Source organism: Rhinatrema bivittatum, chromosome 1 (genome assembly GCF_901001135.1).
Source record: "Rhinatrema bivittatum chromosome 1, aRhiBiv1.1, whole genome shotgun sequence".
Classification (NCBI taxonomy): domain Eukaryota; kingdom Metazoa; phylum Chordata; class Amphibia; order Gymnophiona; family Rhinatrematidae; genus Rhinatrema; species Rhinatrema bivittatum.
The window spans coordinates 291,545,277-291,562,771 of record NC_042615.1 but is presented as its reverse complement, the minus strand read 5'-3'; the positions used below and the strand labels follow the sequence as shown (position 1 = coordinate 291,562,771).

Here is a 17,495-nt window from a genome sequence, read left to right as displayed (position 1 = left end):
GACTGGCTGAACGCTGCCATTAAACTACATGTGCCGCAAAGAAATATGTGTTCCGCCAGCAAAGGCTTATTAACTTTAACATCTGTGCAATCAGCCCACTTGAACCAGGTGAGGGATAGAGCTTTATCATTGGCTGGTCCTAAAATTTGGAATATGCTCCCTGCAGCCATTAGATTGGAGTCCAATTTTAAACAATTTAAGAGAGAGCTTAAGACATGGCTTTTAGTGAAGCTTATTCAAGCCAATCTTAAAGATGTCTTATGCTTTTAACTTGAAGACAGCTTGCTTGTTTGGAGAGACAAACTGTTGAATCTGTTTACTGTTTTGATGATTTTATTGTTTTTGATTGTTCTTCGTATTTTAACCTTTATTTTATGTTCTTAATAGCAGTTTATAGTTTTAAGATATTTTATGATGTTATTAGAGAATTCTAGGTTTTGTTCTTTTCATACATGTTTTAGAATAGCTGACCTAAAAATCTGTTTTAAGGTTACTTGTAGTGTTTTCTTTTTAGGTATTTTAAGTTTATTCATTATGGGGTAGATTTTCAGAGGGTTACACGCGTAACCCCCGAAAACCTACCCCAAACCCCCCCCCCCCCCCCCCGCGAGCACCAAGCCTATCTTGCATGACACGGCTGGCGCATCATTCGGGGACACTCTGGGGGCGTGGCCGCGGCCTCCGGACCAGCCCCCAGACCGGAATATGGCGTGCGGCAGCCGGCCCGGCGCGCGCAAAGTTACGCCTGCCTCGAGCAGGCGTAACTTGTTCAACAAAGGTAGGGGGGTTAGATAGGGCTGGGGGGTGGGTTAGGTAGGGGAAGGGAGGGGAAGGGAGGGGAAGGTGCTGGGGAATGGAAGGAACGGAGGCAGCCTGCGTGGCTCGGCGCACGCAGGCTGCCGATTTTGGGCAGCCTTGCGCGCGCCAACCCCGGATTTTAATGGCTATGCGCGCATCTATTGAAATCCCGCGTACTCTTGTTCGCGCCTGGTGCGCGAACAAAAGTACGCATGTGCCCAAATTTATAAAATCTACCCCAAAGTACTTTAGATTAGGAATGATGTTCTTTTATTATTACTGTGAACCGATATGATGGGCTCCTAGTGACGGTATATAAAACTAAGGAAATAAAATAAATAAAATAATAATAGTTATCTTCAAATAAAATATAAATCAAGGGAGGGATCGGGGGAACGATCGTATCTGAAGATTTTAAAGTTGCCAAACAGTATACAATGCAATAACAAGAGCCCAAAGGAAAGTTAGGTGCATAGAAGTATAATCAGTAGAAAAAAGGGGACAATACCTCATTTGGAGTATTGTGTCCAGTTTTGGAGGCCATATCTCCAAAAGGGTACAAACAAAGAAGAAACAGTGCAAACGAGAGCTAACAAAACGGGGCAGCCCTCACACTACAAGATTCATGAGGAATGATTTAAGGATACAGTAGAAGAGAAGAAGGAGAGGAAAGATAAGATAGAAGGGATATGCTTTCATTTCAAATGACAGAGACAATGTCAATGACATTATCTATATTGTTTCATGTTGGATTTTTAAACAAAAAAAAAATAAAAAATGCCCAGAAAACTTTGAATTCTTTTGGTTTTTTTGTGTGTGCAGTAATTTATATGATTTAGTGTGCACTAAAAAGCAAACCAATTCAAAAAACAGGACTAAATGAAACAAAAAATACTCAAACATTTTGTTTCATTTTATTTTTAAATGGTTTTGCCATAAATACCTCACAGGTATAAATAATTCATAGGGCAAACATTTTTCTGTGGGAAGAAAATTCTTAAACAAGGGATGCTATAAGGAGGTAGACTCAGGAGTAGTATAAGGAAATATTTCTTTACAGAAAGCATGACAGGTGCATGGAAGTGTAGTGTCTCTTAGTGGCAGGCAAAGACAGTAACAAAATTAAAAAAAAAATTCAACAGAAGATTATTGTGAAAGTGAGGATGGAGGCAATTTTGCAGTCATTATCTGTTGTCATAGTCTACGTATCTAGATCATCTTTGCACACTTAAGTAAATGCATTAATTTTATTACGATTTTACGTGTGTCCATACCTTCATCCATTCCGTTGAGGATTTCATTGAGTTCATCTTCCGTATACTCGCAGTAGTGCTCCTTCCAGTTGTCCCCGGTCTCGCTGCGCAGCACCACTAGCTCTCGCTCCTTCCCTCTCAGAGCCGCAAAGTGAGGGATCTCCACGATCACGGGCCTAAGGCAGCAATACACCATGTGAAATGTACAGGGGAACAAAATCCAGAAGCCAAGCATGAGTTGTTCCCGAGTGACCTGCACTTTCCTCTTTCCCTGCTGCCTTCTCTTGGACACACACAGAAAGCGGGAGCTCTTCCACAATGCACACACTAAGCAATGGATTTGGGGTAGCATTCAAAAAACATTCTGCATCTCCATTGCTACAGGAAGGCGATATTGTCCCTTACAGGGTTTGTGTGTGTGTATATATAGATGAAGATAGATATCGCTCTCTCTCTCTCTATGTCTTTATAAATATGCAAACACACATACATGCAGACACAGAGTATATGTATAATTTCCAGGTAAGTCTGATCATATTCAACTGCTGCTTCTTAAAACTGATAGCCATGTTCCTTTGTTCCTTCCCCTCTTTCATGAGCGGTGTGGTTGACATGGATATATTAGGGAAAGGGTGACTCAACCCTGAGGACCTGTATGCAAAAATCATGATTTGGCCCAAAACTGGACTGTTCATATGAGCCAGGAACATAATCAAGGTTCTCTCTCTGGTTTCTACCTTCTGCCTTCTTCTGTCTTTACTCTCTCATATCTCTCCCTTCCTTTTTATTTAATCTCTTCTTCCCCCTCTTCGCACCCCCTTTTTTTATTCCTCCTCTCCCAATCATCTTTCTTTCCTTACTCTTTTCTGGAAAATGGAAAATCCAATCCAACAACATTGTTTGTGGATTGTTGTTATGCGCTGGGCCAGATGGACCACAACCTCTTTGCAGTCATCGGACACCCCTGGATTAAATGGGGGTTGGATAAAACAAATAAACATGGCTATCATTAAGATACAACAAACACCCTTTATATTCCTGACCAAGATGCTTTGCTCAAGGCTAACAGCTTCTACAGAGAATTCTGCAAGCAAAGGATTTCATTCCTAAACAAAAATGAAAAATCACATACATCAGGTGCAAAAAAGGATACAGACATACCACTAGAAAGGAAAACCACACGCCACAAGGGTTGGGAAATGGTCCAGTGAAGGTAGGTGTACGAAATATATACAATCATTTTTGGACAATATCATGGGCACAATGACAGGAAATAAATAATATTGTAGAATAAGAATGGGGAGAGGCCAGCATACATCAATTTGCTTTTTTAAGTCGGTCCTACCCAAGGAATTTGGTTCCAGGAGGCCCCAGCTGAAGGATTCGGCTGACCAAGCTTTCTCCCTCATTAAGAGGGGGAGGGGCCGTAGGCAGGTGCAGTTTACTGAGTATGTCCAAAGCAGCAGTGAAAGAAAAAAGATAAGTAAGCTTTTGCTAGTTCATTTCTCTTCAGAGTCTCTCTATTGTCTCTCATCAACAGTACGAGAAGAGTTCTGCTCAACAGTCTATGAAAAAGGGTCAGCAAAGTCCACAAAGAACTACCAAGCTTGCTCTAGAAGCACCATAATATCCAGATGTGCAGCTTCAGTGTCAGTACTAAGATGATGCCCAGCTAGGAAGATGGGCTCTTGAGAAGAAGAACACTCGAAAGAGTACAAGGAAGTTGCACATTTGTAGCAACAGAAATATTCTTAATGAAAATCATCAGATCATCACACACAAATTCAGAAACTTGCTGAAAAAAATAGCCTTAGCAGAATTACGGTAAATGTTCATTTTCTATTTCAGAAATTGCTTTCATTTAAAGATTGCTTATGATGAAGAAGCAAGAATAAGAACGATAACTCATTTTAACCTAGCAAACAAATAATGCGTTTCAATTATCAGCATTTTTAGGATGGGGCTACCTTAGCTATGTGAATTACTGATGAGTAATGAATTTTGATCTGAAATGTATAAATGAGATAAGCCATAAATATATATTAGACATACATTTTTCAGTTTCACCCTTGAAATATGGGATTCACACAACATAAAAATAATAATAAAATGCATCGTTTCCATTGAAACTCGTTTATAATCCTTACCCAAGGAACTGAGCTCCAGAAGGTCCAACTTCAATCAGGCGGCTGGCCAGACCCTCACCTTCCACCATTGGTGGCATGGTGGCCAACCTGTGACGCTTAACCAGGCGGCAGGTAACTCGGGTTGGGGCAGTGCATTTCCTGGGTGGAATAATTATTCGCAATCCATTGTGCCTGCAGCCTCGCATGGCACCACCACGCGCATCCACCATAAAACTGACCAAAAAACTGAGAACGTAAATAGAATAGAGATGCATATTACACCTAGAAAATTAGTATTGGTGCAAACTAAATAAAAATGCTTATTAAATATTGATGCCATATTATAAAATGCCAATGTACACAGCAGTTCATTATTGCTATTTGCAAATTTTGCTGAAACTACAGTACTGTCGTCTAATTTTTCTCGCAAATGCACTTGAAACCATTTTCAAACCAGTTTTAAAAATGTATCCTTAAGATAACTGAAGATAATTCATTTTTTAATTTCAAACTGGTTTCAATCCACTTTCGTACTCATGTGGTTTAGACATTGATAAATGAAGATGTTTTTGTTTTTATTGCTAGACTTTTCTATAAAGCAGGATTACTATGTTAATTAACTAAAGCTAAAAGGAGAATTTAAGTGTCCTAATAAAACATAGAACAGAAATGACTGAAACATTATCATCATCTATGGGGCCTAATGTAGTACAAATTTGGCAAAAAAAAATTAGCTTGGGCTCACAAAACATGGTGCATGTGTGTTAATAAGCCAATTAATGAATGATGCAAAACGATTTAGCATGGGCACAGAATAAAATTGTCCCAAACAGCATGATCATTCTAGTCTTCTGGATGGAAATCTGAAAATGCATCTGTGAAATAGTGTGAAGCCTTGTGGCATGAGCAAGCAATACTGAGCAAGATCAGTTTGCTTTTGTTTTTGTCTTATTCTGCTGGCTTCCAATGGGTATACAACTAAGTCTGATGCTTGGAAGTGCTAATCAGCACAGAGGGAAGATGTGGGAGAGCTGGTACACCTCATGTGAGAGGTCATAACAGCACAGAGAGCTCCATGAGAGGAGAAAACGGACATGACTGCATGTTTAGAACCATCTGTCGTCATGACGGTAAGAATCTTCAAAAAGAGTAGTTTCAAAGGGCATGGTTGGGACATAAGGGACCATGCAAGGGGAGAGTCAAGGAGGAATCTGGCTACCCTGATTCAGAAGGATGACATTTGAACATAGTCTGCTTCTGCCTCAAAGCATTCAGAAATGAGCACTGCACATAAATCCAAACAATTGGTCAGTACAAAAAAAATTTTGACACTCACACTGCAGTTCATCCTACAACCTTTGAATGCTTGCACTGATTTTTGGCTAATGGCAATGACAGTAAAGACTTGTGTCCTCTGGTAACCTATTACTTTCTCTCTCACAGGCCGATACAGAAAAACCCGCGGGAGAGCCGACGAACGCCCATTCTCCCGACGAGCGGCCAGGCCACTCTCCTGGGCGTGCGATTCAGTAAAAAAAAATTGTGCGTCCCTAGCGCCTCCTTTTTGACAGAAGCAGCAACTGTCAGCGGGTTTGACAGCCGACGCTCAATTTTACCAGCGTCGGTTCTCGAGCCCGCTGACAGCCACGGGTTCGGAAAATGGACGCTGGCAAAATTGAGCATCCGTCATCCAACCCGCGGGCCATGGGCAGATTTTAATTTTTATTTTTTTTTACTTTTGGGGCCTCCGACTTAATATCGCGATGACATTAAGTCAGAGGGTGTACAGAAAATTAAAATGTGCAGCTTGGCTACGCATTTTACTTTCTGGATCGCTCGGGAATGACTAATAGGCCCATCAACATGCATTTTCATGTTGCGGGCGCTATTAGTTTCGGGGAGGGGGGGTTGGCCGTGCGTTTTCGGCGCACTATTACCCCTTACTGTATAAGGGGTAAAAATAGCTCGTCGAAAACGCGCAGTCAAATGCGGGCTAACAGTGCGCTCCAGTGTATCGGCCCATCAGATAATAGAAGGACCAGGGGGCACTCCATGAAGTTAGCAAGTGGCTCATTTAAACAAATTGAAGAAAATTATTTTTCACTCAGCGCATAGTTAAGCTCTGGAATTCATTGCCAGAGGATGTGGTTACTGCTGTTAGTGTAGCTGGGTTTAAAAACTGTTTGGATAAGTTCCTAGAGGAAAAAATCCATAAACTGCTATTAATTAATTAGTGTTTGGGTAACTGCCAGGTACTTGTGACTTGGATTGGCCACTGCTGGAAACAGGATACTGGGCTTGATGGACCCTTGGTCTGACCCAGAATGGCAATTCTTATGTTCTTGGAAATATATTTGTTTTATGTAAAGAAAGGCGGTTTTATTTTGAAGTGCTCAAGTCTGTGTTAATGTGTCTCCTCTATCACCTTCTTCTCTCTATCATTCCCTTCCTTTCCTCCATGTTTCCCATGTCTTGCTGGTACCCTGTGAAAACACTCTTCACACTGGACAGGCAGGTGGGAGTCCCACTTGATACTGACTTGCCCCTGTGAGGAGCCCCTCCCAGAAGGACACCCCCTGTTTTTGTGCCTGGGCCCCTCCATAAACATTGCTGTTCAGAATGAAGTTGCTGAATGCCTGTGGTGCTGCGTGACCAGACTACCATAGCAATGATAGCAGCGATCCTGAGAATCATACCTTGGGGCCTGTCTGTTTTCACATCAGTGCAATACCTGTGCGCCTTGCACATTTGTAAGGTGTGCAGCAATGTTTAAAAAGCCTCTGTGATTTGTCACTGGTGTGTTTGAGAAGACATTTGTGTTATGAATGTGTGTACGTCTGTAAGAATTTGTAGAACAAATTGCATTAGCTGAGTTTTGATTTAGCAAAAAGAATTTTGGTCACATATATATTCTGAAGGGCTTATGGATGCAGTTGTACAGTGTCATTACTGTCCATGGTCTTAATTTTTCAGGCCCTATGCCAGCAATTTTATTGATTTATTCTATTTTATCTCAGTCTTTCCAATGCTTGCTTTAGGTGGCATATCGCAATTAAGAAGTACAGCTGAGCCCTCTCAATAACGCGCATGTTAGTAAGTCAGCACCAGTCAGAGGCAGGTATTAACATACTGTTCAATTAGTGAGTGGAGGATGACCAAGGGGACGGTGATTTTCAAACAGCTCACAAAGGCTAAAGTCTGAAGACTTTAGCCAGAATTTTGCAAAGTGGATTTATGTGCATAAATCCGCTCTGAAAATGTGGGTGCGCTCAGAGCCCCACTTGGCAGCCATGCAGAAAGCTATAGCTGCTCGAGAGTAGGTGCAACTCGTGAACGTGGATTTACATGCACACTTTTGAAAATCAAAAATATGCCTGAAAAATCCCTATCCTCCCCCCAACTCTGCCACCCAGAATTCCTATTTACCATGCATGTTAAAGTATACACAAAACTGTATTCTGAGCACACCCACCGGGGCTATTTTCAAAGAGCCACTTAAGTGCATAAAAGTGCGTTTTACACCTGTAAGTGCCTTTGAAAACTACCACCAAGTAAACATGAAGTCCTCATTTGCATATGATACTCCTTCATTTGCATGCGTGACCATTCACGTTTTAGCATGCTCACCCTAAAGCTTTTCCAAATCCCTTTAACATGAATGGCAAGGCCTTCCTTGGTAGCTTGCTATTTTTAGGAGGCACACAAAATGTTACTGCACAGGCCCCTATGTGCCTACAGCCTAGATCCTCAAATCCTCAGGAAAACAAGATTGGGGAAAAGCAAGGGTCTGCTATAAAACCTGGAAAGAAATCTAACCCTCCTCTCTTCCTTTTCCAAATTTGGATGTTTAGCAACTTGCTACAGTAGAAGAGGAGAGGGGATAAAGAGCAAAACAGAACAGTGACACTCCCACCAAGCAACCAATGAACTGGGACAAGACAGATAAAAAGTGCCCAATGCATAGGACAGGACTGCAGTTTCCAATCCCAAATACAATATTCACTTGAATGGTCTTTAACATTGCATTCATTTTTTTTTGAAACGTTTTTGTATACTAACTTCTAAGAAGGAAATTTTGACACCGTGGTGCCCTTCATGGCCGAATGAAGTGACTCATTTTCTGCTTATGCATGCAATATGAGGGTGAAAGACAGGAAAATGAAAGAGAAAGGCATAGAGAGAACAATGAAGGGACAAGGAGAGAACATTAAAGAAGGTCTTTTGAGAGCGAGCAACAAGAAAAAGAGAAAATGAATTTGAGAGAAAAAGAAGGAAAAGCAGATGGATGGCATACATGGCTTTGCATACTATGATCAGGAAAACATTTTACAGGTTGAGAAAGAGATTGCTAAGATTATACCCTGCATGCTATGAAAGCAATTCTGAGGATTTTTGGGGGGGCCTGGCACTTTCCTCCTGTTTCTTTGGGCTTCCAGCTCAATCAAAATCTCTCTCTTGGGCTATAATGCCATGAGCCTTCATTCACAACTACCTATTTTTATATCATCCTTTCAAATCGGCCCAGCCATGAAAGTGGCAGTCTTTGATCAGGTACCACAAACTGCAGTTCCCTCCGGAAACTGGAGGCTAATGAAGACCCTGTCTGGCCACTAGGTGTCACCAGACAGCAGCCATAGGCAACTCCGGTCCTGGAGTACTGCAACCAGTCTGGGATTTTAGGATATCCACAATGAATATCTATGAGGTATATTTACATGCACTGCTTTCATTGTATGCAAATATATCACATGTAAAGGCCGAATGTCCTAAAAACCTGACCTGTTTATGTCACTCCAGGACCGGAGTTGCCTATCCCCTGCCATAGAATGATGAATGAAGCTCCATTCCATCAGGCTTGGGCCTGAGAATAAAAATCAGTTCCTCTGCATTGCAGTGCACAGCACTTGCCACTGAGCCAGCCCTACAATTATGAGTTTTTTAAATAAAATTGCTAGCTCCCACATCTCCCTTGTCAGAGCAGTCACTGAAGAATAATAGTGGGGAAGGAGACAGAGTTGCTTTGCCCCATAATCCTGGAAAATCAAGTGGGAGCTTTTTTTAGATAAATATATTTATCTATATGCATGATATATTCCACATGTAAATTTATTGATACGTGAGTTGGGAATCCGTTGAAACCAGCTTAAAACTGAAAGATGAACTGCCTTCAGTTGTCTGAGGGAATACTTAAAGCTTTTTTTCAAATGCATTATCAGGAGGAGTTAAAAGCCCAACAGTACTATAGCTCTCACGCAAATATTTTATATTTTCTTCTACTTTCTCCCTACCCTCACTCTGCAAATTCTGTACTGTTAGGACAGGAGGAAATCAACCAGATCAGATTTTACAGTGGTTTTACTAATGTAAAACTTAATCTTTTCCATTTTTTCTCGTTCAATCCACTTTCCATATAATATTATATACCAGTTCAGTGTAAATCCAATTTATCAGCATGCTGTTCAAGAGAAAATCATCGTGTTCTGTATTGTGCAGTTCACAGAGGAGACGAGGGGAAAAAGAGTGATATGGCGTGCATCTGGACACCAGACAGACCAAGGACATGGGTCTTCTCAAACATGCAGGGATGACTCCACAATTAGCCACGCTATCTATTGTGCAAATACTGAGGAGTGCAGCCATTAGCTCATTCTTTAAGGACTGAGGTAAATCAATTGTCCTCCTGAAAGCACATTTTTTTCCCCACATCCTTTTATTTCATGCTCAAGAGACGTTCAAGAGAGAATGTCATGTGCGATTTTCTCAGAATGTTGGCAGACCTATAAGACGTACCCATAGATAACATTAATAGCAAGGTATATCCTTGAGAAACCAAATTATTTCCCCTTGGTTGTTTCCAACTTATTTGCAACAATTTGCGCCTGGGTTTTGGTGAGCAGTCCTGGATTGCATGCAGCATTTGTTTTTTTGCAAAACTCTTTTCAGAGTTTGAAATGCATTTGTGATGTTTATGCCTCAGGGTCAGCATTAAACAGTGATGGGTTGATTTTCCAAAGATTTATGTGGTTACAAATCAGCTTTTAACCGCATACATCTAACTGATTAAAAATCCCATCCTGCAATTTGGTTAAAATCTGTCTGCACAAAATCGCTGCATGCACAGATTTAGGCGAACAAGGCGGCAGCCAAGTCAGGGCATGGCTTCCAAATTTAGCAGCTTAGCGCGATATTATTTGGCACTAACTGGCTACATTTATTCATCTATGTGTGGCTGCACAAATTAGAAGTAACAGGTTAAATGTTACCAGATATTCATCTATAACTTTAGCTGGTTAACCTCAGAGCTCAGCGGCTCTTAGAAAATCAATCCCCAAGCATCAGGCCCAGAAACAAGCCTGCTTCTCCATGCCCCCTATTCCTTTAAGAAAACCATGTTAGTAATAGAAATGGATACTGGGAACCAAGAGCTACCTTCCTGATTATTTGCAGTCCAAGTGTGGGAGAGGCGTGAAAAGTCACCAGGTTGTACATTGGGAGATATACTTTGCTTTCATGTCCGTTTTTTGCTCTTTGACTAATAAACAAGAAATGATAAGCAGAGTCCTCTCGTTTACAGGGAGCGACTCATCTTTCTCTCTCTCTCGCACTTCAAAAACAATCTCAGTCTCTACTAAACTACTACACCAGAATAGTTATCTTGCAGGCATAAAATAGCTGCATTCTAAAGGACCCGTTTGTGGTTTCGTAATTATTTTTAATTCGTTAAATAACATTTCTATTATAAGACGGTGTCTTGAGTTCATCTTTTCTTTCTTCTGATTTTGTCTTGGCTGTTTCTTTGTCGTTGGAAGACCTTACTTTCAAAATAAATATGAAAACTGTGCTCTTTGGCAGTAATGTTCAGACTGGCACATGGGCGCATGTGTGCACATTTGATGGCCCTCACCCAGGGACACTGCTATTTTATAACTTGCACATGTCTATGAAACGCCCACACCCTGCCCCTTTATGAAAGCTTCAGAGATGTGCTTCTATTTTCATTAGGCTCCTAAATTTAGGAGCCTAAAAAGTGGGTGGCTACAGGGGTGGAGTTAGGGCGGGAAAACAAAGTTAGGTGCTTAGCACTGATTTCCAAAACCAGGCACCGAATTTAGGATCCTAAATCTAAGAAAATAAATAGCAGGCCTAAATTTAGGTCCTAACTTTTAGGCTTCTAAATTTATGTGGATTTTCAGTTGAAAACTTAGGCACTTAAATTCAGCTGAAAATAGGTGTCTTAGTGCTCTGCACAGGGAATATATTTACAATTAGCACAAAACAAGAGGAAACCTTTAGAGCTTCACTGACTTAAGGCCTCTTTCAGATTCTTCTGGCAACATGTATTTAGGACATTCACAGAAAGTACCATGGTGTTTTCTGTGGAACTATGACCCTGGTATTGGATTCCTGGTGTTTCCTATTTGATCTGATGCCTTCCTCTTTTAGTCTAATTTCCTATATAGAAGTTGACATCAGGGTGCATGTCTGTACTACCCTAATAATTTTTTAACTGTTCATCCAATTTCATTCAAAATTTGTGCCACACATAGTAGAGTACCCTGTGACCCCCAGCTCACAATTTCCATGTGCCTTTGACACCCTTAACACTTACAGTCCCCTTTTTATTTTTCTTTCCTAGAGGGAAACAGGCCAGTTCAGTTCAGTTTAAATATCAGGGAGGCCAAAGCTTACTCTGTCATTCAGCATTTACAAACGCTTCCTGCCATTGGTTACTGACTGTGGTCACAGCTGACTATTTCATGCTTAGTCTCCTATAGAGTTAAAATGTCTCAAATGTTTAAAATGATTTACTTATTACACAGACATTTACATAACAAATGTCATACCCGCGTGTCAATTTCTGTACCAAAGAAGGAGGAATCTAGGCATCATGAAATGGTCACACATCTTCCTGTTAGCTTAGAAAAATCTATCATTTAGAGGAAATTTATGAGTTAGCACAGGGTGTTTATCCAGTTCATGAATCCTTTTACACAAAGAGATGTGCAACGGCAAAAAAATATTTGAATGAAACGCTGAAGATCTCCTGATTTACACTCAATGGTAAAATAGCGTCTACTAGTAGAGATTTCAGCTGCTAAGATCACTGCTACATAACAGGATTCAAGGAATCAAGGACTAGAGATGTCTGTCAAGGTTAGTCTGGGCAATGTGGTAATAATAGTGGTAAGCAAGACATCAAAGAAGCAAAAACAAATATATGAAATGAAACTTGTACCTGGGCTTCCTCTTACCACAAATACTGAACCAAAAGGAGAAAATCCCACTCAAAGCCCAGATTTCTGTTAAAAGGCCCATTGTTGCCAGCCCTCTAGTTAGATGTGACTCTGAGATTGGGCAGATGTGTAAAAAAATGTTTAGGTTTCTTAAGTGCCTATGCATTTCTCTTTTTTTGGGCTTTGCTTATGTATATATACAACATACACCCATTTTCAAAACTATTTTCCTCTACCTCTGAAGTTCAGTGGGTGTCTGTCGTGTACTGGTCATTCTTTTTGAGAGTATTTCATGTAAAATACTATAAAACTTCTTTGTACGGGCCAACCAGTGTCATGCCAGTGGTGCCCTATTTTGGCTTAGGTTTGAACGTCAATGTGCTGGATAGGGGCGGACTGGCCTATCGGGGGATCGGGCTTTCCCCGGTGGACTGGTCACTTCCATCAAGTTTGCTTTTTTTTAAGCTTCCCGCCAAAGAAAATGAGATGGGCTACTGCGGCCTGAAGAGAGGTCTACAACATCGCGGCAGAGCCAATCAAACCGCACTGGAAATGGGGCCTGTGGGCTGTGGCCTGAAGAGAGGTCTGCAGGGCCGATGAAGAGGTCCTGTGGGCTGCAGCACAGCCCATCCTGCCACGGCCAGAATTGAGGCCTGCAGAGCCACGGCAGAGCTCATTCTACTGTGGCTTGAAGAGATATCTTCGGGGCTGCTGAAGAGGAGCTGCAGGCCATGGCAGAGCACATCCTGCCGTGGTGGAATTGAGGCCTGTGGGCTGCGGGAGAGCCCATCCTGCTGCAGCCTGAAGTGAGGCTTGCAAGGCCGTGCGACCCTCCCCACCAACAAAGCAGACGCAGTGTGGTCTCCTTCCACCTCCCTTCGGGTAGTGAGGAGCAGCTCTGCGATTCAAAACCGGCAAAGACCCAGAAAAAAGGGGGAGGCCTGAAAGGTGTATGTGTGTGTGAGAGATAGACTGCATGTGTATGTGTGAGAGAGAGAGGGAGCCTGCATGTGTGTGTGAGAGCAAGAGAGCCTGTGTGTGTAACAGCATGTGCGTATGTGTGTGTGTGTGTATGTATGAGAGAGGAAGAGAGGTTAAAGGTTGTGAGGCTCCTGTCCCCCAATCTACAACAATCTGTGGGTGACTGGAAATCAAAAGAATCCCAGATATGGAGAGCAGGAGATTTTTAATGCTATCATTTTTAATTTTGGGATGTGTCTGCTGTTTGGGAAATATTAGAAAAAATATATGAGTCATTTTAATTGTTGCATGTTCATTGGCTGTTGCCTGCTTGACATTTATTCTTTTTATTAACAAAGTTTTTTTAATATGAATGATGTTTTATAGCTCTTTGCTTTATTGCTTGCTGTTTTATGAGGAATGATGTTTCTGTTTTTCCATTGTTGCACTCCATAATGGAGTCAGGTTTGCTGTGCTTTCCAGAGTATATGTGTAAGTGAGAGTGAGTGAGCCAATGAGCATGTGTGTGAATGAGAGTGAGTGAGCCAGTGAGCATGTGTGTGTGTGAGAAGGAATGAGTAAGCCAATAAGCATGTATGTGAGCAAAAGGATTATTAAACCAGTGAGCATGTGTATGAGCAAGAGCAAGTCAGTGAACATATGTATGAGTCAGAGTTTGTAAGCCAGTCAGCATGCGTGTGAGAGAGAATATAAGGGAGTTTGTGTAAGAATGAACATGTACGTTAAGAGTGTGAGTATAAAGTATATGAAAGAGAGGAGAAAGTTTGTACATATCTCCTATCCCTGACTAATCCATGACAATCTCAGGGTGACTGGAGTCTAAAGTTCCCAGGTATGGAGAAAAGGTATAATTTTTTAGCCTTAGTTTTAATTATTTGGTGTTTTTTGATGTGTCTGCTGTTTTGAAATATTTTATTGTTGTTTGGAAAATTTAAAAAAACAATATTGTATGTTTTTAATCATTGGATGTTCTATTCATCAGTTGCTTTAAAATATTTATTCTTTTTATGGGTATGGTTTTACTATTCTGATTAATGGTTTATATATCTTGACTTTATTGTTTGATGTTTAATGAGGAATGGTGATGTTTCTATTTTTTCCATTGTTGCCCTGCATACCGAGTCTGTCTTGTTACGGTTTCAAATTCAGTTTTTTCTGCATGTTTCTAGTTATAATTTATTGTCTCTGTATTCTGTATTTGGTGAGGGTCTGTGTTCTGCACCTATGATTCAGATGAGGTATTCTGCTAGCATGTTATTTCTGTGTAGGGATCTATAACAGCTTGGCTTGTTCTGTTTTCCTAATATCAGGTGATTTGGTGTTTTAGAGCCTGGTGTAATATTTGAAGTACTGCCTTTTCATTGGTAGGGTTCTTACTGTTTGAGTGCTAGCAGTTAGTGTTGTTTTCGTATGGGAGATTTACTATATTGTAATTCAGTTTACTTAAAGCTTTCTGAGGGCTGACATGCTTTACAATAGTCCTAATACCATATGACTGCAGGTGTCTTTTTTGCAAAGTTTTCTGATTGGTACCATAGCAGTGCATATAAATAATATACATGTTGTAAGTGAAATTTTTTACCTTAGAACACCGAATGTTCTTTCATGTAAAATCTGTAACTATAAATGCACAGGAGTATATGCAAGGCTGTAAGGCTCACCTATGACACCTAATACCCTTGCACCAGCCCTGAATCCATAAGGAAAAGCAGGATTCCACCTGGAACTGTGCTACTCTGGGTTAGTGGCTCTCCCCAGTCTTGGGCCAAGGCTTAATTTTCACTTTTTATAATCCCAGGGATCAGTATGGATCACTTCTGCCCCACCCTCCCCTGGAGTCGGAAGGCAGAACATAGCCTATGGAACCATAAAAGCAGCAGACTGTGTATCCTGCAGTCACTGGGAATGCACTAGAGTGGTGGGAGGGTTGCGGAGAAGTGGAGGCAAGCTACAGGCAGAGGAAGGAAGGGGTGAGTCAGGAGAAGGTGCCTATGAAGTGTTAGGAAGCCTTCTGCCTGAGGTGACCGCACTGAGCTCTGAGAGAAGCAGCTGGCCCTGGAACCAGCAAGTCTCCTAGAGAATGGGATTGGGAAAGGGAGGGGGGTTGTCAGCGGCGGATTCCCGATGAAGACTGGCCCGGGTATTCGCCGCCCAGGCCGGCCCAGGAGATGCCACATGGTCTGCCGAGCGCGGCTCTGTCACGGCCGCACTCGGCAGACAATGTGACTAGCGCGACCGGCCCACCGGGGGATGCCCGATCCTCTGATAGGCCAATCTGCCCCTGGGGGTTGCTGCAGAATGGGAAAGGGCTGGCAACAAGCAAGTGCTGGAGTGGGGGCAATCACTGTGTGAGTACACAAGCAGCAGCAGAACAGTAGCATGTCAGAGATCGTGTTTGTGTGTCTGTGTCAGAGAGCCTGAGAGAGAGATCCATACCATACACACTTTGTCTGAGAGAGTGTGTGAATGTATGGATATCTTTCTCTCTGATAGAGATACAGACACACAATTTCTCAAAAGCATGCCAAGGTTAACTTGGCATGCTTTTGGGATCTGTTGACATGTGTGCTGCAGGGAAAGTACATGAGTGCGTCAGTCACCCCATGGGCCAGTTTTTTAAAAAATTCCCCCGAGCTGATATTTTCCTGCAATCCGCCCCTGGCTGGTACATAAGGAAGCCTCTGAATGGTGGGGGGAAAGACTGAGGTTCCAGATCTCGCAGTACCCAACTGGTGGTTGCCCAGAGCAAGTTGGAAATGGTCCTTTGCTCTTTACAAGTGAAAAAGAAAGGGAATCAACATACAGCAGAGCACATGTTAAATGAATGTGCTGTGCTGCACAGTACGCTGTGACATATCGCACTACAGAGTCATTACTCTCGGAGGGAACCAAGGCAGACGTGCCGCCATTACGCCCATGTTACACTATAGTAATCCTGCGGTCAACGGGCATCTGTCTCTTCTCTACCCTTTCAGCAAATTATCTAATGAAAAGGAGCAAGAACGCATTTTACATGTTGCTGAAGGAACAGCTAGTCTTTAATAAACAAAATGCAAAGTCCACAGTGGAAGAAGCCAGCCCTTACATAATCTTTCTCTTATTATATCATCAGAGTCTGTCCCTGGCAGGTTATCTGAGATTGGTACCAGAAACAGGATTTCAGCACCAGCATGTGTGAGCTGATCGAACATGAAGTACCTTTCTCAGCAGCCCCATTTCTATATTCTGCACCAAACTGTAAGGCTTCTGTTTCTAGTTAAATCCACTACCTCCTGATTAAGTCTGCATGCAATATGAATGTTGTAAGCATTTCCCTGTGCAAGTCAACTCTGAAATTGACAATAAAAGAGGTAATTTGGTGCTTGGTGATTTAAGGACACCAAATGTGAGAACACTTAACATGCATGAGACTGCAAACGTATGGTTAGGGCGCTGTTTTCAAAAAGGAGCAAAGCAAAGTTCAGGCAGCTGGCAACATTTTGCATTTCTCTTGTCTATTTGCATACATCACATCTGCTAAGTGTGCAATTTCTTTCATGTGTGCGCCTGATTCAATTAAGCAATTGTGTATCAGAAATAAATGTGCAAGTTGTCGGAGATTTAAAAAAAAAAAAAAAAAAGCCGATAATCAACCGAGTGCTTCACTGTGTTTTGCTCACTTTTGAAAATAACGCCCTGGTGAGACGACTTTGAATGCTCTCCAAATACAGCCTCTGTGAATGCTGCTTAAACGCAAGTGGCAGGAAGGGCTGTTTTTGGGAATCTTCCAATAAAGCTTCCAGGCCAGTTAATAGTGACTTCACGAAGAGGCACTATTAAAGTTGTAAAATAGCCAACTCTAGCAGGGCTCCATAGAGCCCTTATTTACATGGTGAATATATGTATCTTTTCCTCTTGTTTTCCACTAAATAGAAACCCACTAAAACATCCAAAGTGAAATAAAGAATAAGAGGAAAAACAAGGATGCAACACAGAGAAGAAATTATGCTGTTCACCTGCTGCTGTCACGATCAAGATATGGAGAGGAGTGGCTGCAACAGAATAGATATTTTAGCATAAACAGAGAACAGATAGAGTGAAACAAGAGGAAAAAAGAAAACAGA

At 41.7% G+C, this 17,495-nt stretch overlaps 1 protein-coding gene across 1 annotated transcript in view; it reads right to left on the bottom strand.

The window, feature by feature from the left end:
* ANK2 (ankyrin 2) overlaps positions 1-17,495 on the bottom strand; it is a 573,506-nt gene that overhangs the window by 164,272 nt on the left and 391,739 nt on the right. The window contains 3 exon segments of the mRNA XM_029608082.1: positions 2,073-2,227; positions 4,199-4,423; positions 17,388-17,423. Of these exon segments, the coding sequence (XP_029463942.1) occupies positions 2,073-2,227; positions 4,199-4,423; positions 17,388-17,423 (416 nt within the window).